This window comes from Bos indicus, chromosome 22, assembly GCF_029378745.1.
Source record: "Bos indicus isolate NIAB-ARS_2022 breed Sahiwal x Tharparkar chromosome 22, NIAB-ARS_B.indTharparkar_mat_pri_1.0, whole genome shotgun sequence".
Taxonomy (NCBI): Eukaryota; Metazoa; Chordata; class Mammalia; order Artiodactyla; family Bovidae; genus Bos; species Bos indicus.
Window position 1 is genome coordinate 14803650 of NC_091781.1, and position 22707 is coordinate 14826356.

At 46.7% G+C, this 22707-nt stretch overlaps 1 protein-coding gene across 3 annotated transcripts in view; it reads left to right on the plus strand.

The window, feature by feature from the left end:
• LOC109576052 (atypical chemokine receptor 2-like) overlaps positions 1-21229 on the plus strand; it is a 99172-nt gene extending 77943 nt beyond the window's left edge. For 2 of the 3 annotated variants that reach the window (XM_070776174.1, XM_070776175.1), the window contains one exon: positions 19941-21229. In XM_070776174.1, the coding sequence (XP_070632275.1) occupies positions 19941-21124 (1184 nt within the window). In that variant the 3' untranslated portion in view covers positions 21125-21229. Of the gene's footprint in view, positions 1-13395; positions 13817-19940 lie in introns of those variants that run through there. The other variant, XM_070776173.1, reaches the window with a different exon arrangement.
• Positions 21230-22707: the final 1478 nt, after the last annotated feature.

Below are 22707 nucleotides of genomic sequence, written 5' to 3' on the forward strand. Positions count from 1 at the left end.
AAGGCCTCTGATGCCTCAGACAGTCTATTGGACACAGAAATACATAGAAGAATAAGATGTTGCCATCCTTTCAAGAAGCTCCCAGCCTGGTAGAGGCAGTGTATCCAAGCAGTTCTATGATTGACCTCCAGTGAGTTAAACAGGCAAGAAGCGAGTGCTTTGGTAACAGAGGCAGAACAATATTATGGATGTGTAGTCCAGGATGGTATCCTGTAAGAGGCAACACTAGGGCTGACTCTGGCGATGAGCACCTTCAGAGGGGGCAGTTAGGCACGTAGGCTCTGCTTTCAGATGACCTGGGTTCAAAATGTCCTAACTATGGGCAAGTCTGCCTCATCTCTCCATACCTGCTTCCTCATCTATAAAAGGGAGTGACCTGACCAGGTCACAGGGCCAGTGTGAAGACTGAATGAGTTTAAATGTCATTAGCCATGATGATGGTGCGGATTATCATTGGGGAGGTGGACTGTCTGGAAGGACAAAGCCTTTGTAGGGGTTAAGGACAGCTTGTATTGAGCTATCAAGGCTGGATTATTTTCTTGTGAAAGGAGCAGGACTGGGAGAGCCAGAAGTTCTGGAATTTAATGTGGAACACAGAAAGTGTGTTTTATTTTCATCATTTGTGTTTTAGTTTTATTTTGCATCAGGGAGTAACTTCAAACCTTTGATTTCCATAAGACAAGGCTAGTGTGAGTATTTAAGTTTTAAAAAGTGATGAATTGATTTAGAATATTCATACAGTAATCATAGTACAGGTGGTATGAGATGTGGCAAAGAATGTGAAAGCAATGGCAATGCCTGATTTGAATCACTGGATTAGGAGACAGGAATCACCTTCACCTTACAGAATTTTATATTTTACTTTAAAATTTCTATTTTATTGAAGTATAGTTGATTTACAATGTTGTGTTAACTTCTGCTATATAGCAAAGTGAGTAGTTACATAGATATTCGTTTTCATATATATTAATACATTCTTTTTCATATTCTTTTCCATTATGGTTTATCACAGGATGTTGAATATAGTTCCCTATGCTATATATACACCAGGACCTCATTGTTAATCTATAATAGTTTGCACCTGCTAATCTCAAATGACCAGTGCATCCCCTCTTCCACCTTGGCAACCACTAGTTCTCTGTGTCCACTTTGCAGAATTTTAATTTCCTGGCCCAGCCCAGTATTCTCTGCAGCCTTGGATGGGACATGGAGGCTGACAGTAAATACACAGTATTTAGGAAAAGCCTAGAATTCCTGTCCATGTACTTTCATTTCTGGATACATTCAAGGGCAGTATTTCAAACTGTGGGTCACCACCCAGAAGTGAGTTGTGAAATCACTTAATGTGTTATGTCCAGCATTTTAGAAATATGAAACAGAATAAAATTGAAAATGTCAAAATGCGTTACGGATTGTCAGGGCATTTATTTTTTTTATGAAACTTGTGTAGTCGCTTGCTGGGTAAAATGCATTTCCTGTTGGGTTACAGGCAAAAGTATCTGCTCAGAGAGAAACAGGCCTGGCTTCTAGTCCAAGCTCTGCTCCTGCTCCACTGTCTAGCGGGGGGATCCCCACACCCTCCGAGCCATGGAGGCAGGCTAATTTTGCTGGGTGGCTAACGTGTTAGGTTATGTTTGGGATTCAGACTTAGCCAAGGTGTTCTCCAGCCCATTTATAAGCCCAGAGCCCTCCACCTCCACCTCCTAGGGATTGAGTTCTCTAGGAGGGAGGCCTGGGATCAGGCCAAATAGGGCCCCAGAACTTTTCACGGTCACCGTCCTGAGATCATACAGATATTCCTTTTTGCAGTTTTTCACTCCACATCCCAGGCTTCAGCTTCCAAAGATTTCATCACATTTCCATTCATAGCATTTCATTATCTCATGGTTTCCTCATTTTGTGGCCACACTTCCCACTGTGATATGTAGTATCTGGGTGGAGCGTATTCCCAACCTGAAACAGCCTCTGTGTTCTTTACCTCAGCTCTCCTGTGGAACCAGAGGAGGCACACTGGGCCTCTCCAGCTCCCAGGGGATCCTTCCCCTGAATTTGGTTCAGCAGTTTCCTCCCATTGACCCACTGCAGAGAGGGCTTGGTGGCAGCTCAAGGGGACAGTTCTTGGGTGGAGTATGTAATAGATAAATGTCTTAGCAGACCCCGAGACAGGGATGTGAGTATAGATTTTAGTTTCAGTTTTATTTATACAGTTGCATTCATTTTTAAAAAATAAAGCAAAGAAGATCAGCCATTGGCAGTGTCATGTGGTTCAAGTGGGTAGTTTATTTGGGAGGTGGAAACACAGGCAGGATAGTGGGGAAGTGAGACAGGTGAGGGAGGGTCATGTAATCCTGTTTGGGAAATTCAGGATAACAGTACAGACCATTCACCTGAGGGTTACTGGTGGCTTTTTTTTTTTTTTTTTTAAGTATATTTGTCTGTGCCCGGGTTAGCTGTGGCGAAGGGGATCTTTATCCCCTTTGCAGTATGTGGGATCTTGTTCCCTGACAAGGGATCTAACCCAGTTCAGTTCAGTCACTCGGTCATGTCCGACTCTTTGTGACCCCATGGACTGCAGCACACCAGGCTTCCCTGTCCATCACCAACTCCTGGAGCTTACTCAAGTCGACTGAGTTGGTGATGCTATCCAACCACCTAATCCTCTGTTGTCCCCTTCTCCTTCTGCCTTCAGTCTTTCCCAGGATCAGTGTCTTTTCAAATGAGTCAGTTTTTCCCATCAGGTGGCCAAGGTATTGGAGTTTCAGCTTTAGCCTCAGTCTTTCCAATGAATATTTAGGACTGATTTCCTTTAGGATGAACTGGTTGGATCTCCTTGCAGTCCAAGGGACTCTCAAGGAACTGCTCTCCTGCATTGGGAGTGCAGAGTCTTAGCTACTGGACCAGCAGGGAAATCCCTAGTTGAGGGCTCTTGAGGTGGTAGAAAGTGTTGTATCCCTGGAACTTCTGGCCCAGTCATTGGTTACGGACCCTTGATGGGGTGGGATGTTTTAGTTCTCTGGAACTTCTGGCCGGGCGACTGCTGAGGACTCTTGAGGGGGCGAGAACATTATTTCCTTGGAACTTCTGGCGCACGGCACTGTTGGGGAGGCAGAGGTAAAACAGGCTTTGTTAGCCAGAGCAAGCCCTGAGACATGGCATAGTGGGTGTTGCCAGTTGGGAGTCAGCCAGTGGGTATAAGGAAGGGTTGGGTCTTGGAGCACCAGCAGTGGCACCTGCTGCAGAAGCTATGCCCTTGGATTCTGAAAGTGCCAGTAGCTCTTGAACACAAACTCAATATACAAAAAAATATCATATTTTCAAGAACAACTTATTTTCTGTTTTGTGACTGCATTCCACAGGATAATGGAAAAGAAATATCAGTCAGTGTGAGGATCACCCTTTGCCTGGAATTGCATCAGGTCTAGGAGACTCAGTCAGGGCCAAGGCAAGCACTATGCCACATGGTTCTTGGTGGAATCTGCCCATACAGGCCTCCACTTAGACATTTTTCTGCCTCCCAGTTGGTCTCCAGCCCTATATATGCACACTCAGGATGGTCCACCAGCACCTTCAGGCCTGGCAGTTCACTGAGTACCTCATTTTGTTGCATCTGTGCCAAGCTAGGGAGTGGGATGGGGCTGCCTGTAGCTGTACTCAACTTAGACTCACAATGTGCCATGTCCCTCTTTCCCTTGATCCCAGAAACCCCAGGTCTCTGATGGGGAAGCAGAGCCCAGGGTCATCTAGTGTCTAGAGTGACATGCTTCCCTCAGGCCCCTCATCTTCTCCCCAGCCTGGGGAATAAGTTTTTAGTTTGATGAAGGGCGGAAAGAGAACCTTAATATCCTCAAACTCCTGTACTCAAAGGACAAGGAAAATTCAGACTTTTTCTAAGATCTTGCTGTTTGAGTAAAGGGAAAGTCAATATGGGGAAGCATGAATTGACATTTCAAAAATGCTCCATGCCGCCATGACCAATGCAGTGTGGCCACCACGTCCTCCATAGATGCTCCCACTACTACTCTTTACCCACTGTGTCCATTATAGCTTGTGAAACAGAGGAAAGAAAGCTGTCATTTTAAGCAAAGCTGGAGTCCTTAACTTGGGGGCCCATGATATGACTCAGGGAGGGAACCCTGAATTTTGATAGGAAGAAAATTTACATTTTTATTTTCATTGCGTGCATGCTAAGCTGCTTCAGTCGTGTCTGACTCTGTGGGACCCCAAGGACTGTAGCCTGCCAGGCTCCTCTGTTCATGGGATTCTCCAGGCGAGAATACTGGAGTAGGTTGCCATGCCCTTCTGCAAGGGATCTTCCTAACTCAGGGATTGAACCTGCATCTCTTACATTTCCTGCATTGGCAGGTGGGTTCTTACCACTAGCACCACCTGGGAAACCCCTTTATTTTCATTAACCTCTGAGAAAATTAACATGTTTGATTATGACTGTAAGCAACCAAAAAGTAGTGTTATTAGCAGGGTCTTGTCACAGGTATCTTAAAAGTATAATTTATATTTATCACTGTCATAGTAGTTGTAAGATTTGTTGCTATATCTTTTTAAATGTGTTAATAATGAAAGGCATATGTTACTGTATCATAAATGTGTTTTAAAAAATACTTTAAGAACTGTATTTCAGAATAATTTTTTACCTTTTTAAAAATCATCTTACCATAATTGTAGACATGCATTTGCAAGAAATAATACGGAAAGATCCTATATCCCTTTCATGTAGTTTCTCCCAGTATAACCTCTTGCAATAAGCAGTTCATGATCTGAGCCACAATCAGCTCCCAGTCTTGTTTTTGCTGACTGTATAGAGTTTCTCCATCTTTGGCTGCAAAGAATATAATCAGTCTGATTTTGATATTTACCATCTGGTGATGTCCAAGTGTAGAGTCTTCTCTTGTGTTGTTGGAAGAGACTGTTTGCTATGACCAGTGCATTCTCTTGGTGAAACTCTGTTAGCCTTTGCCCTGCTTCATTTTGTATTCCAAGGCCAAACTTGCCTGTTACTCCAGGTATCTCTTGACTTTCTACTTTTGCATTCCAGTCCCCTATGATGAAAAGGATATCTTTTGGGGTGTTAGTTCCAGAAGGTCTTATAGGTCTTCAGAGAACCATTCAACTTCAGCTTCTTCAGCATTACTGCTGTGGTATAGATTTGGATTACTGTGATAGTGAATGGCTAGACCATTCACCAGACCATTCAGGTATGACCTAAATCAAATCCCTTATGATTACACAGTGGAAGTGACAAATAGATTCAAGGAATTAGATCTGATAGACAGTGCCTGAAGAATTATGCATGGAGGTTCATGACATTGTACAGGAGGCAGTGATCAAGACCATCCCCCACAAAAAAATGCAAAAAAGGCAAAATGGTTGTCTGAGGAGACCTTACAAATAGCTGAGAAAAGAAGAGAAGCTAAAGGCAAAGGAGGAAAAGAAAGATATACTCATTTGAATGTAGAATTAAAAAGAATAGCAAGAAGAGATAAGAAAGCCTTCCTCAGTGATCAGTGTAAAGAAATAGAGGAAAGCAATAGAATGGGAAAGACTAGAGATCTCTTCAAGAAAATCAGAGATACCAAAGGAACATTTCATACAAAGATGGGCTCAATAAAGGACAGAAATGGTATGGACCTAACAGAAGCAGAAGATATTAAGAAGAGGTGGCAAGAAGACACAGAAGAACTATACAAAAAAGATCTTCATGACCCAGATAACCACGATGATGTGATCACTCACCCAAAGCCAGACATCCTGGAACGTGAAGTCAAGTGGGCCTTAGGAAGCATCACTATGAACAAAGCTAGTGGAGGTGATGGAATTCCAGTTGAGCTATTTCAAATCCTGAAAGATGATGCTGTGAAAGTGCTGCATTCAATATGCCAGCAAATTTGGAAAACTCGGCAGTGGTCACAGGACTGGAAAAGGTCAGTTTTCATTCCAATCCCTAAGAAAGGCAATGCCGAAGAATGCTCAAACTACCGCACAATTGCACTCATCTCACACGCTAGTAAAGTAATGCTCAAAATCCTCCAAGCCAGGCTTCAACAGTCTGTGAACTGTGAACATCCAGATGTTCAAGCTGGATTTAGAAAAGGCAGAGGAACCAGAGATCAAATTGCCCACATTCGTTGGATCATTGAAAAAGCAAGAGAGTTCCAGAAAAACATCTATTTCTGCTTTATTGACTACACCAAAGCCTTTGACTGTGTGGATCACAATAAACTGTGGAAAATTCTGAAAGAGGTGGGAATACCAGACCACCTGCCTCCTGAGAAATCTGTATGAAGGTGAGGAAGGAACAGTTAGAACCAGACATGGAACAACAGACTGGTTCCAAATCGGGAAAGGATTATGTCAAGGCTGTATATTGTCACCCTGCTTATTTAACTTATATGCAGTACATCATGAGACATGCTGGGCTGGATGAAGCGCAAACTGGAATCAAGTTTTCTGGGAGAAATAACAATAACCTCAGATATGCAGATGATACCACCCTTATGGCAGAAAGTGAAGAAACGCGAAAGAGCCTCTTGATGAAAGTGAAAGAGAAGAGTGAAAAAACTGGCTTAAAGCTCAGCATTCAAAAAATGAAGATCATGGCATCTGGTCCCATCACTTCACGGCAAATAGCTGGGAAACAGTGGACACAGTGAGAGGGCTCGAAAATCCCTGCAGATGGTGATGCAGCCATGAGATTAAGACGCTGGCTCCTTGGAAGAAAAGCTATGATCAACCCAGACAGCATATTCAAAAGAAGACACATTACTTTGCCAGCAAAGGTTGGTCTAGTCAAAGCCATGGTTTTTCCAGTAGTCATGTATGGATGTGAGAGTTGGGCTATAAAGAAAGGTAAGCACCGAAGAATTGATGCTTTTGAACTGTGGTGTTGGAGAAAACTCTTGAGAGTCCCTTGGACTGCAAGGAGATCCAACCAGTCCATTCTAAAGGAGATCAGTCCTGGGTGTTCATTGGAAGGACTGATGTTGAAGCTGAAACTCCAGTATCTTGGCCACCTGCCGGGAGCCGGCATCTTGCATATTGAGTGCATATTGCATATTGCATATTGAGTGCAGCACTTTCCACAGCATCATCTTTCAGGATCTGGAATAGCTCAACTGGAATTCTATCACTGCTGGGAGCCAGTGTGAGGAACTCTGCCCATGACAAAGGTCATGAGGAAGGAGGCTCGGCATACGCAAAGGCGGGATCGAGCCTCAGGGGTTCCCCTGGAAATTCTCGAGCATTTACACCCAAAACCAGAGTCTGCCTACTTTCTGCTTTGTGCTTTCACCTACACCTCTGACTTTATGGGGGGCTGTCCCCCACTACCTCTCTGAAAAAAGTTAGCTTACAGCTCCAGTTAATAATTCCTGGGTCTGACAGTGTTTCAACCTACAAACTCCTTTGGAAATCCTCTAGCCTGCCTGAATAGGTTTTTCTGGCCACATGTGATTGTTCAGAGCCTCCCAACTGTGAGAGGCAGGAGATGTTCTAAACTGTCTAAACACAGATTCTTTTGAGTAGTTAAAAGATTGATTAGAAATTGTATTGGTGAAGGGATTTTCACTTGTTGGGCCAATGTTTGCTGCTAAGTTTCCATATCCCTTACCTGCTGTGTCCCTGGCAGTGTATTGATTAATATAATTGGTGTAAGTAGTAGCTTTAATGTTTGTAACCTGGGACCCTTGAGTTAATTCTTTTTCTTGTTATAGCCCACCACACCTTTGCTCTGTAGGAATGCAACTTTATCTAATGCTTTTGGAGGGTGGCTCCTGACCAATCACCTTTAGAGAAAAATAAGTTTTCTGAAGAAAGGGTCTTAAAATGTTAACAGGCCTCCGGGCCAGAAGATGATGCAAATCACCTAAGCTTTTGCATATGGTAAGTTTGCAGGAAGAAAGCCTGGCTTGCTGCATGACTCTACCCCTTCCCCCATTATCCTCTATGCATAACTTAAGGTATAAAAACTACTTTGGAAAATAAAGTGTGGGCCTTGTTCACCGAAACTTGGTCTCACCATGTCGTTCTTTCTCTTACCTTCTGGCTGAATTATTCAGCCTCTTTTCTCCGCTGAATTTCCTCACTGAGCTATCCTTATTTCAGCCTCTTTTCTCCACTGAATTTCCTCACTGAGCTATCCTTATTCTATTACTCTTTATATCCTTAATTAACATTTAATTAAGCAGTTGTTTCCTGATCCTCGCTGACGCCGTCCCCGCTTCGAATTCCCTGGATCCACCGGGGCTGGACCCCGGCAGCCACCTGATGTGAAAAACTGACTCATTTGAAAAGACCCTGATGCTGGGAAGATTGAAGGAGGGAGGAGAAGGGGACGACAGAGGATGAGATGGTTGGATGGTATCACTGACTCAGTGGACATGAGTTTGAGCAAGCTCCAGGAGTTGGTGATGGACAGGGAGGCCTGGTGTGCTGCAGTCCATGGGGTCGCAAAGAGTCGGACACGACTGAGGGACTGAACTGAACTGAACACAGGAAGGGATAAGTGAGTGGGAGAATGGGTAGAAAGATTGACCACTAGTTGATAATCACTGAAGCTGGATGATGGATCCATGAGAGTTATTTACACTATTCTGGCACTTTCTTAAAGTATATATTTGAAAATTGCCAGAATAAATAAACTTAACAAAACTATAAAACATGTGGTGTGGAGAAAACAGCTGGATTTGGAAGGAAGTTGCCATCAGCACCTGGCTGGGGGCTGAGGGTGGGAATGCAGAGTTAGGCCGCCTGGACCTGAGACAGACATGTGGGGAGGGCCTTGGGCAGATGGGATAAAAAGGTGAAGGAGTGTTTGGCAAGGCTTTCTGTTTTCAACAGTTGATTAACAGCTTTCACACTTTCCAAGACCGGAAAAATGTTTGAAAGAAAATAATTCCACAAAATGAACTTACCCACGGAAAGCTGGCACCTCAGCCCATCCTTGCCTCCTACCTACTTTTGGGCTTTGCTGTGAGCACCAGTTTTCAAGCCCTACACGATGCCATCTTTACTGGGAACCCGAGGATGTGTGCAGCTGCTACTGGTTGCTGACCCTTACCTCACTCTGGCTGGGTGTCAGTCATGCCCTCATGGGCAAAGTCCCAGAGCCAACAATAGGGTAACCCAGCTGATGGAGCATGGATGTCATCAGACCTGACCGACCTTCTACAACCACTCTCCAGAGAAGCCCCAGGGAGTGGATTTAAGTCATTCTGGGAAGCTTCCTACATCAAAGCATGTGCTACATGCTAAGTCGCTTCAGTTGTGTCTGACTCTGTGTGACCCCATGGACTATAGCCCACCAGGCTCTGTCCATGAAATTCTCCAGGCAAGGATGCTGAAGTGGGTTGCCATGCCCTCCTCCAGGGGATCTTCCCGACCCAGGGATTGAACTTGCGTCTCTTATGTCTCCTGCATTGGCAGGCAGGTTCTTTACTTTAGCACTAATGTCACTTGGGAAGCATCCATTCACCTAGTACACTTGTATTACAGTTCTACTTCATGTCAAGCCCTCGCTGGGCTTTTCTGTGAGGGATTCGCAGATGAGTAAGAAATAATTTCTGTCCTAGAATAGCTAATTAGGTCTGAGTTGGAAGGGAGGGAGAAGGAAGAAGCAAAGAATTAAGCAGAGTATTCTCATACCTTGTGGGCAAGAGAGCACTCGGGTAGGAATCAGAAAGTTCAGGGATGCCTATCAACTACAGGCTTCTGGGCAAGTGACTTTCTCTCTCTGAGCCTTGGCAGCCGCGTCCACAAAATGGGTGTGATAACCTCAGCTTGGCCCAACTCACAGGGAAGGCATGTGGTGAACCACTATATTAACATGGAATATGTGGTTGAAGGTATTGTGATAAAGGAATAAATATGTTGATTACAAACAGGTATATTTGTACCCCGGCAAGGGGCTGCTGAGTGGTGAGAAGGTTACACACCCCTCACCCACCTTAACTGAAATCAGCCCCCTCATGAGGCCCTGAGCACGAGGCCCTGGGCAGATGTACGGAAGGGGAGACAACACATGTCTGGGGTGACTGGAGGGGGCCAGAAGGTGTAGGAAGAGGTGAGATAAACATCATTTTTCTCCTGCTGGGCCATCAGTGGAGCGTAGTAGAAAGAAGCTGCTCTGAGATTTGTCACCACATTGAATCAGTGACTCGACATAGGCACCTATAGAACTTGTGAATTGGGCAGCCAGTCTGTGCTCTAGGATTTCCAACTCTAAAACCCTGGAGTTGGACCAGACTAATGCCCTCGTGGGCCCAGCCCAGAATGGGGTGAGCTTTGCCTAAGGATTACAGAGAAACGGAGAAAGAGAGACAGCGAGTGAGACAGAAGCTGAGGCTGGGCCAAACCAGGACTCCTTTCTCTAAAATCCAGTTTGTCAAGTTTGGCTAGACTCCGTCAACAAATTAACCAGCTGCCTCTCCCATTCCTGTGTAGTGTGGGTAGTGCTGGGTACTCTGCGTGCAGAGGCTCAGAGCCAGGCATCAGGGTAGGCTGGAGGGACTTGGGGAGGCTCGTGGCGGGGGAGACAGGCCTTCAGGTGGCTCGTGGAGGACAGGCTGCATGCAGAAGCTTGGCAGATTCACAGTCCGTGCTCAGCTGAAGAGAGAAGCAGGTGTTTTAAAAATGTGATGCCACTTTTCACTGTAGTTAATAAATGTGTTCAGTGAGTTAGGAGTATGTCGGAATAGTAAAGATTGTCAAGTCACAGACCTGTAGTCCAAGGGCACTGTGCCCTATGGGAGAGGCCTGTGAGCATCCTGGCTGGCTGGCATCAGAGACTGAGTCCACCCCTTCCGCAGGTCAGACAGTCTTATTAAAGAGAGCAAAGAGAATGAGCTCAGAGCCCCCCGTCTCCCTCAGCTCCCTTGGACATGGGCCAGTCCCGCTGCTCCCTGGCCAGTTTCTCTTGCTGCAGTGCACTGCACTCACTGCCTTGGCTGCCCCTGGAGCTGGTGAAGGACACCTGTCAGCTATCTCTTGGGTGGAGCGCAGTTCCTCTCTATGAATCTGGGTAAATGTTGCCCAGCTGTCTGCCACCCGGGCTTCTCAGCAACTGTCCCTGCAGCAGAGCAGAGAAAGGGGAGTCGAGAATGAAAAGCTCAGGGCATGAGGTTGGCTGGTACTGCCATGGGCCAGGTCAGGATTGGGGTGGAGAGCAGGATGATGGACTGGAAGGCAGTGGAAGGATGTGGACCTACCTGGTCAGCCCTTCCTGGCATTGGAGCCCATGACTGACTTCCTCTGACTGGAACCTGCCTATTCCAGGAAAAGGCCCAGCTTTTACTGGGAAGATGCCTGAGTGAATTTTAGGGAAACCTGGCCACTCATGCAAAGACACCTGCCCCAGTATCCTGCCCTGCCCACCATGATGAACTGTGGCTGGGAAATTAAGTCAGCAGGAAGCAGATGGGTTGAAATATTTCAAAAGAGCATGAGATGATTTGAACATCAAAAATGAAATGAAAGTAGTACTCATGAGTCTCTACCGATATATATAAATAAATAGGACCAACTCTTAATGGTAAAATTCAAGTTAATAAATGTAGAAAGAATGATGGAAATAGAAAATCACCATTCGGCAAACACCACAGTAATAATTGTTGTCAGAAAGCATCATTTGATGGGTGCTAAAATTAGTAGTGAAAGTATAAGAAGATACAAGATATTTACATAGTTTCAAAATACCTCCCCACAGGATGCTTATTAATTACAAAGGGTTAATCAGTATTTTCGCTGAAGAAAAACCTGGCAGAAGCCACCTTACCCAGTGATCAAAGTTAGCATGGTCAGTAATGGGCTATATTGAAATCAGTTACCTCTGGTATGTAGTGAGCAGGACACATCGCTTCTCTGGAACACATGTTCCTACCCAAAATGCATAGCCTCAATCTAATCATGAAGAAGCATCAAACCAAAATTTAGGTTCATTCTACAGTTCTCTTCAAAATGGTGAAGGTCATGAAAGACAAAACAAGGCTGAGGAACTGTCCCAGAGCGGAGAGACCATGGAGGCACCACCGCCAAATGCACAACGGGGTTCTGCTTAGGATCCAGGACCAGAGAGGACACTAGTGGGACAGTTGGTGACATTCAAGTAGGTCTGTGGATTAGTTGAAGTATTATTGTTGTTTAGTCACTAAGTCATGTCTGACTCTTTGATGACCCCTTGGACTGTAGCCTGCCAGGCTATGTCCATGGGATTCTCCGGGCAAGAATACTGGAGTGGGTTGCCATTTATTTCTCTAGGGGATCTTCCTGACCCAGGGACTGTACCCACATCTTCTGCATTGGCAGGTGGATTCTACTGTTGAGCTACTAGGCAAGTCCAGTTAATGATATTATGCCATGATATTCATGATTTAGATAATTGTGTTATGATTATATAATATGTTAACAAGAATTCTATGCACAATTTTTGCAAGTCTAAAAATTATTTTAAATTTAAAAATTAACATTAATTAAAAAATTAAAAAAAAATTAAAAAGGGGGTGGTGAGGAAGAAGCCCAAGTTCTAGAACCTAGCTGTTCCCCTAGATGGAACCAGGACTCTGTGGCCTTATTCTCCCTATTGGTAATTAACATTTGCCCCAGAGAGACTTGGAAACCCACTCACGAGGAAGGTCCCTTGCTCCCCACTGTTGGGAGTGGAACCCATCACAGGCTTGGCCTCCTGTGGCCTGTGGACCCCAGAGAAAGGCAAATGTCTGTCTTTGTCCACCTCTCTGGGGACACTTAGTTCTCATGCCTGTCTGAGGGAGACACCAACCCCACCTCCCCAAAAAGATCTGAAAACCAAGGCTCAGAGAGGTGAGGCTACATTCTCTAGGTCACACAGCACGTACGTAGCCAGGTTCAAGCCCAGCTCTGTGTGACCCTATCGCCAGTGCCTGTAACCACCTGCCATTATTCTGTTAACTGCTCAGTTCAGATAGGGGCCGTGAGCATTCACCAGGCATCTGCTTTGTGTCAGGCTGGCAGTGGGGTTGGAGATGAAGGTGGCTGAGACTCACAGTGGACCACAGGTGCCATCCTGGTGGAGAGGTAGGTACCCTCATACTGCCGAGCGCGTGACGGGCAGTGTGTTCCACACGTGTATTCATTCACTCGGTCTGCATTTGCCTGGCCCTGGGCTCAGCCTGGTGGGTCACATATGGTCCTTGAGCAGACATGAACAGACAGCTGGCTCTGAAGAGATTTATGCTGTGATGGGACTGGCGGGGGGAGCAGGGAAGGGGAAAGAGTGAAGTTGGCCTGAAAAGTCTGGTAGATGAGAGAACTGATGTCACTATGGGTGAGCCAGACACAGCTCTGATTGTGCGGAGTTACCGTCAGAGGAGAGTTGGGTGGTGGGGCAGGGAGCGGCGGGGGGCGCAGAATCCAGGACCGATGAAGCTGGAGGCTGGGAAGACTACTTAAGATAGGGGACAAGAGTAAGTGAAAGCCTGGAAGCCTGGACTGAGGCGTTTTGTGTCCTTGGCCCAGCCGCAAGAGAATGGTTCCAGAAAAGTGTGATTGGGGACACATGTTTTCTAAAATAATTAGTGTATCTTTGGGGGTGGTGATCTTTCAACGAGGCGGTCATTTGGGCTTGACTCAAGTTCAGTGTGCAGCTGAGGTGGGGCTGGGGCAGGCACAAGGGATATGCAGAGAGGATGCGGGCAGGAAGCCGTCTGGGGAGGGGAAGAGCTTATAAAGAAGAGTCACTCCCTCCGTGCTTCCCGAGGAAGAGGGACGCAGACGCTGCTGCTCTCCTCCTGGTTGCGAGGTGGGCGTCCACAGGCAAGTGGGTCTGGCTCTGGTAGGTTTCAGCCATTCTGGGAATGGGGTGGGTGGGTCCTATGTAGGGGTTACAGGGAGAGACCAGATCCTGTGGCCAGGAGAGGGGACAGGTGTGGGGAGAGACAGGAGCTAAGTAGGGTGAGCGTGGCACTCTCTCTTTAGGACAGCTGTTGGAGCAGTGGCCCAGGCAGCCGAGGAGGAAGGTGGCCTGCTGGCCCCTTACGCCCTTGACTCTGGCTCTGAGGATCTGCTTTGTGGGTTTGGGAAATCCCTGAGGGTTGGTACCAGATGAGGCTGGGTAACCTCAGCTGTTCCCTCTGCTCTCTGGGCTGTACTGTGATGTGGACAGATGAGGTAGCCTTTAAGGGGCCCCACTCCCAGGGCTGAGGTTTCCAGCACACATCTACACTTTCTTCTTAAAAGCCCACATCCTTCTCTTTTTATCCCCAAACCCTGACAAGATCTTAACCCCTCCATCTGTCCCAAACAGCCCCAGGATATCCTTTTATCCATCCCAACTTGAGCCAAGTGTCATTTTAGGGCCTGGAGGGGAAACCAATAGTCATGTGCTAGGCACTTATTTAATTATTAACTAATATTATAGAAACACCACCAGGGAAGCATTTCTGAGTTGAGAAAACTAAGGCTCAGAGAGGTTAAGTAATTCGCTCATGGATGCTCAGCCATGAAGTGAACCAGCCTGTAGTCTGTTCCTCCATGCTGCACCATGCTGAGTATACCACTCTCCCTGGGGGTAGTGGCAGTGGGGTGAGTGTTTCATTTTTACCCCAGGATAATGGTGAAATGAAAACCAGGAGCTGAAGTGGTGAAAGTTCAGGCAACAAGAGAAGCAAAAAAAAAAGGAGTGGGGAGCAAAAATGATTCAAGAAAGATGTGAAAATCTTCCGCAGCAGCTCCTTGAAGAGCCGGGTTCTAAAATTACCTAGTTTTTATTAATTGAAGGAAACTTTGGGTGGAGGGGTTGTTGTTGTGATTTCATCAATGTCACAAACATCCCTGTTTCCTGATAAGAGCCAGGAAACATTGAGTAATGTGGGGTCCCAGGGAGCGTGGGGAGTGGGTGGGCCTCACGGATCCCAGGGAGCAGGAGATGGCATGTCTATCAGGTGGCTGCAAGGGGCCCCCTACTCCATGGGGACTGGGCAAGGCCACTCTCTTCCAGCCAGGAAGCCAGCAGGTGAATCTCACACCCAGGAAAGATCAGTGAGGCAGATGGGGACTCTGGGCATGGAAAAGAAAAGGTATACCAGCATGTTCCCAAGGGTTACTTTAGAGGGGGCAGGGTAGGATTAGGGAGAGATTTTTAGTCTCTTTTCTATTTTTTCTTCTATTTTCACATTTTACATTGAGCATATATTACTTTGGTAATCAGGAAAAATGCATATTAGAAAAACAAAGAGGGATCGTGTGTGCAGTGGTCCAGGACTCAGTGTTGAGGGCTCTAGGGTCAAACGTGCCTGGCTTGTGGTATGGCCCTGGGCTTCCTGTGAAACCAGGGAGGGCATACCTGCTCCCCTTCTCACAGGGAGGCCAGGAGAACCTGCAAGCGCTAGGGTATAAGAAAGCTTCCCGTAACTGTCAGGACTGGGTTGCATTGTTTTCATTGTGTTTTATACATTGCTATGAACCCAAATGCCATGCTTCTCAAGGGGGGCCATGCAGAGGGCAACTGTCGATTCTGTGAGTCTGAGAGGGCTCACAGCAGCTCCCACTGCATGGTTCGAGCCTCCAGATCTTGAGCCAGCTTCCGGGACTTGATTTCTAATCCTGCAGTACACTCGCTGTGTGTCCTTGGGAATGTTACCTGATGTGCTCAGCGTTTTAAGTTAAATAAACAGGGTGACAGTAAAGAGTCTTGTATTCCTTTCTCAGTCCTGAACCAGTCAGTTGTTCCATACAGGGTTCTAACTGTTGCTTCTTGACCCGCATACAGATTTCTCAGGAGACAGGTAAGATGTTCTGGTATTCCCATGCCTCCACAGTTTGTTATGATCCATACAGTCAAAGGCTTTACCATAGTCAGTGAAACAGAGATAGATGTTTTTCTGGAATTCCCTTGCTTTGTCTATGATCCAGCAAATATTGGCAATTTGATCTCTGGTTTCTCTGCCTTTTCTAAACCCAGCATGAACATCTGGAAGTTCTTGGTTCACGTACTATTGTAGTCTAACTTGGAGGATTTTGAGCATAACCTTATTAGCATGGGAGATGAGTGCAATTTTCCAGTGGTTTGAACATTCTTTAATACTGCCCTTCTTGGAATTTGGGATGAGGATTAACCTTTTCCAGTCCTGTGGCCACTGCTGGATTTTCCAAATTTGCTGGAATATTGAGTGCAACACTTTGATAGCATTATCTTTTAGGATTTAAATAGCTCTGCTGGAATTCCATCACCTCCACTAGCTTTATTGACAGCAGTGCTTCCTAAGGCCCCCTTGGTTTCATACTCCAGAATGTCTGGCTCTGAGTGAGAGACTACTCCACTGTCGTTATCCCAGTCATTAACATCTTTTCTGTATACCTCTTCTTTCCATTTCTTCTTGATCTTTTCTGCTTCTGTTAGGTTTTTTACCATTTCTGCCATTTATTGTGCTCATCTTTGGATGAAATTGTCCTTTGATATTTCCAATTTTCTTGAAGAGACCTCTCATCTTATCTTTTCTCTTGTTTTCCTCTATTTCTCTGCATTGTTCATTGAGGAAGGCCTTCTCATCTCTCCTTTCTGTTCTTTGGAGCTCTGCATTTAGTTGGGGGTACCTTTCCCTTTCTCCCTTGCTTTTCACTTCTCTTCTTTTGTCAGCTATTTGTAAAGCCTTCTCAGATGACCGCTTTGCCTTCTTGCATTTCTTTTTCTTTGGGATGGCTTTGTTTGCTACCTCCTGTACAATATTATGGACCTCCGTCCATAGTTCTTCAGGCACTTTGTTTACTAGATCTAAAACCTTAAATTTGTCACCTTCACACACACAAAAAATTGTCGCCTTCACTGTATATTCATAGGGAATTTAAGTTGTACCTGACTGGCTTAGTGGTTTTCACTGCTTTCTTTAGTTTAAGCCTGAATTTTGCTATGAGGAGCTGATGATTTGCCACAGTCAGCTGCAGGTCTTGTATTTGCTAACTGTATACAGCTTCTCCTTGGAGAAGGAAATGGCACCCGACTCCAGTACTCTTGCCTGGAAGATCCCATGGATGGAGGAGCCTGGTAGCCTGCAGTCCATGGGGTCGCTTTTAGTTGGATAGGACTGAGCGACTTCACTTTCACTTTTCACTTTCATGCATTGGAGAAGGAAATGGCAACCCACTCCAGTGTTCTTGCCTGGGGAATCCCAGGGACGGGGGAGCCTGGTGGGCTGCCATCTCTGGGGTCGCACAGAGTCGGATACGACTGAAGTGACTTAGCAGCAGCAGCAGCATACAGCTTCTCCATCTTCGGCTATAGAGAACGTAATCATTCTTTGGTTTTGACCAAATACCAAAAGAGATTTTGGCATTGACCATTTGGTGACGTCCATGTGTAAAGTCATCTCTTGTGTTGTTGAAAAAGGGTGTTTGCAGCCTTTGCCCTGCTTCATTTTGTTCTCCAAGGTCAAACTTGCCTGTTACTCTAGGTATCTCTTGATATCCTACTTTTGCATTCCAATCCCCTATGTTGAATAGGATATCTTTTTTTTTTTGGTGTTAGTTCTGAGGTTTTCTAGATCTCTCCTTCAAGGTTCACTGCTTTGTCATGTTGAAGGGGCTTGTGTAACTCAATGAAGCTATCAGCCATGCCGTGTAGGGCCACCCAAGACAGTTGGGTCATGGAGAGTTCTGACAAAATGGAGGGGGGAATGGCAAACCACGCCAGTATACTAGCCAAGAGAACTCCATGAAATGTTTAAAAGGCAGAAAGACTTGACCCCAAAAGATGAGTCATCCCCCCCCGCCCCCCAGATCGGAAGGTGTTCAATATGCTCCTGGGGAAGAGTGGAGAACTACTACTAATAGCTCCAGAAAGAATGAAGTGGCTGGGCCAGAGCTGAAACTGAAGCTTGGTTGTGGATGTGTCTGATGATGAAAGTAAAATCTGATGCTGTAAAGAACAGTATTGCATAGGAACCTGAAATGTTAGGTCCATGAATCAAGGTAAACTGGACATGGTCAAGCAGGAGATGACAAGAGTAAACATTGATATCTTAGGAATCCGTGAACTAAAATGGATGGGAATGGGTGAATTTAATTCATATAACCATTATATCTACTGCTGTGGCCAAGAATCCCATAGGAGAAATGGAGTAGCCCTCATAGTCAACAAAAGAGTCCAAAATACAGTACTTGGGTGCAGTCTCAAATATGATATGATTCCAAGGCAGAACCGTTCAACATCACAGGAATCCAAGTCTATGCCCCAACCACTGATGCCCAAGAAGCTGAAGTTGATCAATTCTATGAAGACCTAGAAGAACTCTGAGAGCTATGGCCCTATCATAGTCTTTTTCTAGCCTCTAGCAGCAGGCGGTCAGAGAGCCTATTTGGCTGGTCCTTTCCTGTTGCTTGGTGCATCAGGCACTTAAAGGGCCAGCCTCTCTGGAGCTTCTCTGTTCAGCTGTCACTGCTGGCATGTGGGGAGACAGAGACTACAGTGATGGCTCCATCCCCTGCATGTAACTCTGCAGTATCACCTTGGCTCCATGGTTGCCTGGTTTTCCTCCACAGGGATTTCCCCTTGAGATCTCCTCCTTCACGCCCCATTGGTCCGTCTCCTCACAGTCAACAGCAGACCTTGCCTTGGGATTGCTCTCCAATCCCTACGTTCCAACTCCCAGCCCCTGTACTTCCTAGGGGACTTGCATCCCTGTCCAGGGTATGTATGGCTGCAGCAAGGATTGTCTGTGTGATTCTATTCCATTCACGCTGTCACAGCTCAGCTACTTCGCTCTCCAACAGCCTTAAATGCTTCTCCTCTGTCCTACACAGTTGCCCCGATGTAAGGCTCTGACCCCTATTTCAGTTCCTCTACCCCCCAGGTGCAGGTCCAATCCTGCTCACTCTCCTCTTTCCCCCCTACTTCCTTCGTCCTACCGAGTTTTGCGTGGTTCTATATATTTTCTTCCAGTGGTCAGGTACTCCTGCCTGCTCTCAGCTGGTGTTTTGCAAGATCTTTTGTGTCTGAAGGTGTATTCCTGATGAATCCGTGGAGAGAGAAGTACTCCACGTCCACCTGCTCCTCCGCCATCTTGTTATCCCAAAAAATACTTTTAAAATAACCAAAGCAAGGGAAATCCTCAAGTGACAGAAGTAAAGGGAGCTCAAAGCCAGAGTGGGCACACTAGCTATTTACAGAAGAAGCAAGCCCACTGAAGAGAAGCTCTTTTAAAAAAAAAATTGGAAAAAAAGAAAAAAAAAAAAAATTGGGACTTCTCCAGTAGTCCAGTGGTTAAGACTCTGTGCTTCCACTAAAGGGTGTGGTTTCAGTCTCCGGTCAAGGAACTGAGATCTCCCACGCCATGCAGTGTGACCTTAAAGTGAAAATTATAAGTCACACAAAGAAGAAGAATTTTAAGCCACACGTGAGGAAGGGTATACAGACTCAATAAATAGGTGAACTGGTGTGTGCTGAGTCGCTTCAGTCGTGTCCAACTCTGTGCAACCCTATAGACTGCAAGCTGCCAGGCTCCTCTGTCCATGGGATTCTCTAGGCAAGAATATTGCCCTGCCCTCCTCCAGGGGGTTGTCCCAACCCAGGGATCAAACTCACGTATCTTACGTCTGCCTGCATTGGCAGGTGGGTTCTTTACCACTTGTGCCACCTGGGAAGCCCAGGTGAATCGGTATCCCTCAATAATAAAGAAGACACAAATGACTGTATCAGTCTTGATAAACGATGAGGGATAAAATAAAGAAGAGAAGTGAATACTGTGAGAACACCTGAGGTTACGTCACCTACCCAAGATGACCGCAGTATCACGGGGTAGCCTTGGGCTGCCCGCACTTGTACTCCTAGTCGCTAGCCCGCAGGTACTGGTGTAAATGTGGAGAGTCTATTGGCCAGCCCAGAAAAGGGGCTCCAGTGGGTTTGGAGAGAGGGCGGGAAGGCCTGGATCCATCTCCTGTGGCTCACACTGCTCTCTGGCCCGCAGAGCTCCAGGACTGGGTGCGTCCTCCCACCATGGCCACCACCGCCTCCCCTCTGCCGCCCACCACCAAGGTGGCCAGTTCTGAGAACAGCAGCTCCTTCTATGACTATGAGTACTACCTGGAGGACATGATCTTCATGCTGTGCAGGAAGGACGAGGTGCTGTCATTTGGCAGAGTCTTTCTACCTGTCTTCTACAGCCTGATCTTTGTGCTGGGCCTGGTTGGAAACCTCCTCCTCCTAGCGGTCTTGCTCCGGTTCGTGCCTCGAAGACGGATGACCGAGACCTATCTGCTGAACCTGGCCATCTCCAACCTCCTGTTTGTGGTGACACTGCCCTTCTGGGGCATCTCTGTGGCATGGCATTGGGTCTTTGGGAGCGTCTTATGCAAGGTGGTGAGCACCCTCTATACCGTGAACTTCTACAGTGGCATCTTCTTCATCAGCTGCATGAGCCTGGACAAGTACCTGGAGATTGTCTGCGCTCGGCCCTACCACCGACTGAGGACCCGAGCCAAGAGCCTGTTGCTTGCAGCCAGTGTGTGGGCTATGGCCCTGGCTGTCTCCATTCCTGACATGGTCTTTGTGAGGACACATGAGAACTCCCCGGGCGTGTGGGAGTGCTATGCAGATTTTGGGGGACATGGGACCATCTGGAAGCTCTTCCTCCGCTTCCAGCAGAACCTCCTGGGGTTTCTCCTCCCCCTCCTTGCCATGATCTTCTTCTACTCCCGCATTGGCTCTGTGCTGGTGAGTCTGAGGCCCCCAGGCCAGAGGCGGGCCCTGAGGATGGCCGTAGCTCTGGTGGTGGCCTTCTTTGTGCTGTGGTTCCCGTACAATCTCACCTTGTTCCTGCACTCGCTGCTGGACCTGCAAGTCTTTGGGGACTGCAGGGTCAGCCAACACCTGGACTATGCGCTGCAGGTGACGGAGAGCATCGCCTTCCTGCACTGCTGCTTCACCCCCGTCCTCTATGCCTTCTCCAGCCACCGCTTCCGCCAGTATCTCAAGGCTTTCCTGGCCACTGTGCTCAGAAGGCAACAGGCCCTGCCGTCCAGCTATTCTGAGAGTAGCGGGCTCACGGTCCAGGAAGATGTAATGGGCATGAATGACCTTGGGGAGAGGCCGGCTGAGAGCTCCCCGACAAGGCTCTCGATCTCAAGCGGACTGCTGAGACTTGATTCCTAATCCTGTGGTATACTTGCTGTGTGTCTTTGCGATTGTTACTCTCCCTCCCTGAGCCTCAGTTCATCATTTGTAAAATGGAAATAATAATAGTGCTTGTCTCAAAAAGTCTTTATGAGGTTAGTGTGTACCGTAACACACATAAAACTTGATGATGAAGTTGGGGCTGGGTGGGACTACCACTCACTTGTTGTTTTCTTTGAGAGGGAATGTAATTTTTGGTTTTAGAAATATGGACTCTGGCAAATTCTCTGGCAGTCCAGTGGTTAAGACGCTGCACCTTCACTGCCAAGGGCATGGGTTCAGCCCCCCATCAGGGAGCTAAGCGATGCTGCATGATCCAAAAAAAACAGGCATGAATTTTGGATTTTAGTTTCTGGTGTGCTACTCACTTGCTCTTGGGCCAGTTCCCTAGTCTCTGTGCCTCAGTATTCATAGCTATAAAACAGGACTAATAATCATGTTTAATTTCTATAAGTTAATAGGATTAAATAGGTTAATGTATGTGAAGCTCCTTGTTCCTGCGCCCAGCACACTGTCAAGTGTCCATGGTGTTAGCTGCTATAATAGCTGTACCACATTTAATCCCACAGAATCCCTTGTCTTTGCCGTAAGTCTTATTTACTTTATGATGAGAAAACAGCCTCGTGGAATTCAAGGGCTCTGGATAAAGCCCTGACCTTGTCTTGTGGCTGCAGGGCCTGAAGGTTTAAGCCTAAAGGCATCCCACACTGTGCAGTGGAGAGGAGACCTCTCCACTGAGGTCTGACCCTGAGCTGGTCAGACCTGAGCTGGTCTTTCCTGAATTCTCTCCCTGCGTGCCATTCCCATGGCCCTGGACCTTTTCCCTCTTGTCCTTATGTGGCTCCCAGTTGCTTTTCCTGTTTTTCATTCACATACCGTCAGCCCCACAAGCAGCCTTCCATTCAGGCATCCTGAGCCATGGCAGCGTGGTCTCCTATCACTTTTCCATTTCTAGTCTCCAGCCTTCACCCCTATCTTTTAATGAGCTAGCCCAGACTCTGGGCCTGGGTTCAAATCCCCACTCCCCTACTTACTAACTGTGTGACCTCAGGAATGTTCTCTCAGTTTACTCACAGGCAAAATAGAGATAGCAGTAGTATCCGAGTGGTATTGCAAGGCTGAAATGAATGAATACATGTAAGGTTCTGAGAACAGAGCTTGGCCCACGGTAAGTGCTATGTAAGTGGTGGGTATTGTTGTTGTTGTTGCTCTGGTGGTTATATGTAGAATAGAGTTTAATATCTGATGTTTTGCTGAACCCAGGAGGAAGAAAATAGAGATCCCAGTGCAGTTACCAGTTCCCCAACCCCAGGGCACTTTCCACAGCCTGACACTGCAGTCAGAGTGTGAGTCACTTCACAACACCAGCCTCAGCTTTTCCAGCCACAGCTGAGCCAGGAAGGCAGGCTGGAAATGCTGGAGTTATCATCGGGTGGGGGCAGAGGTCCTATTGCTAGCTGAGCCAAGATGAGTCCAGACCTTGGGACTCCATCTCTACCACTGTCCTCTCAAAGCAGTCAGAGGAGACTTCTGAGAGAGGGGAGGGGGTGGGGGAGAGGTGT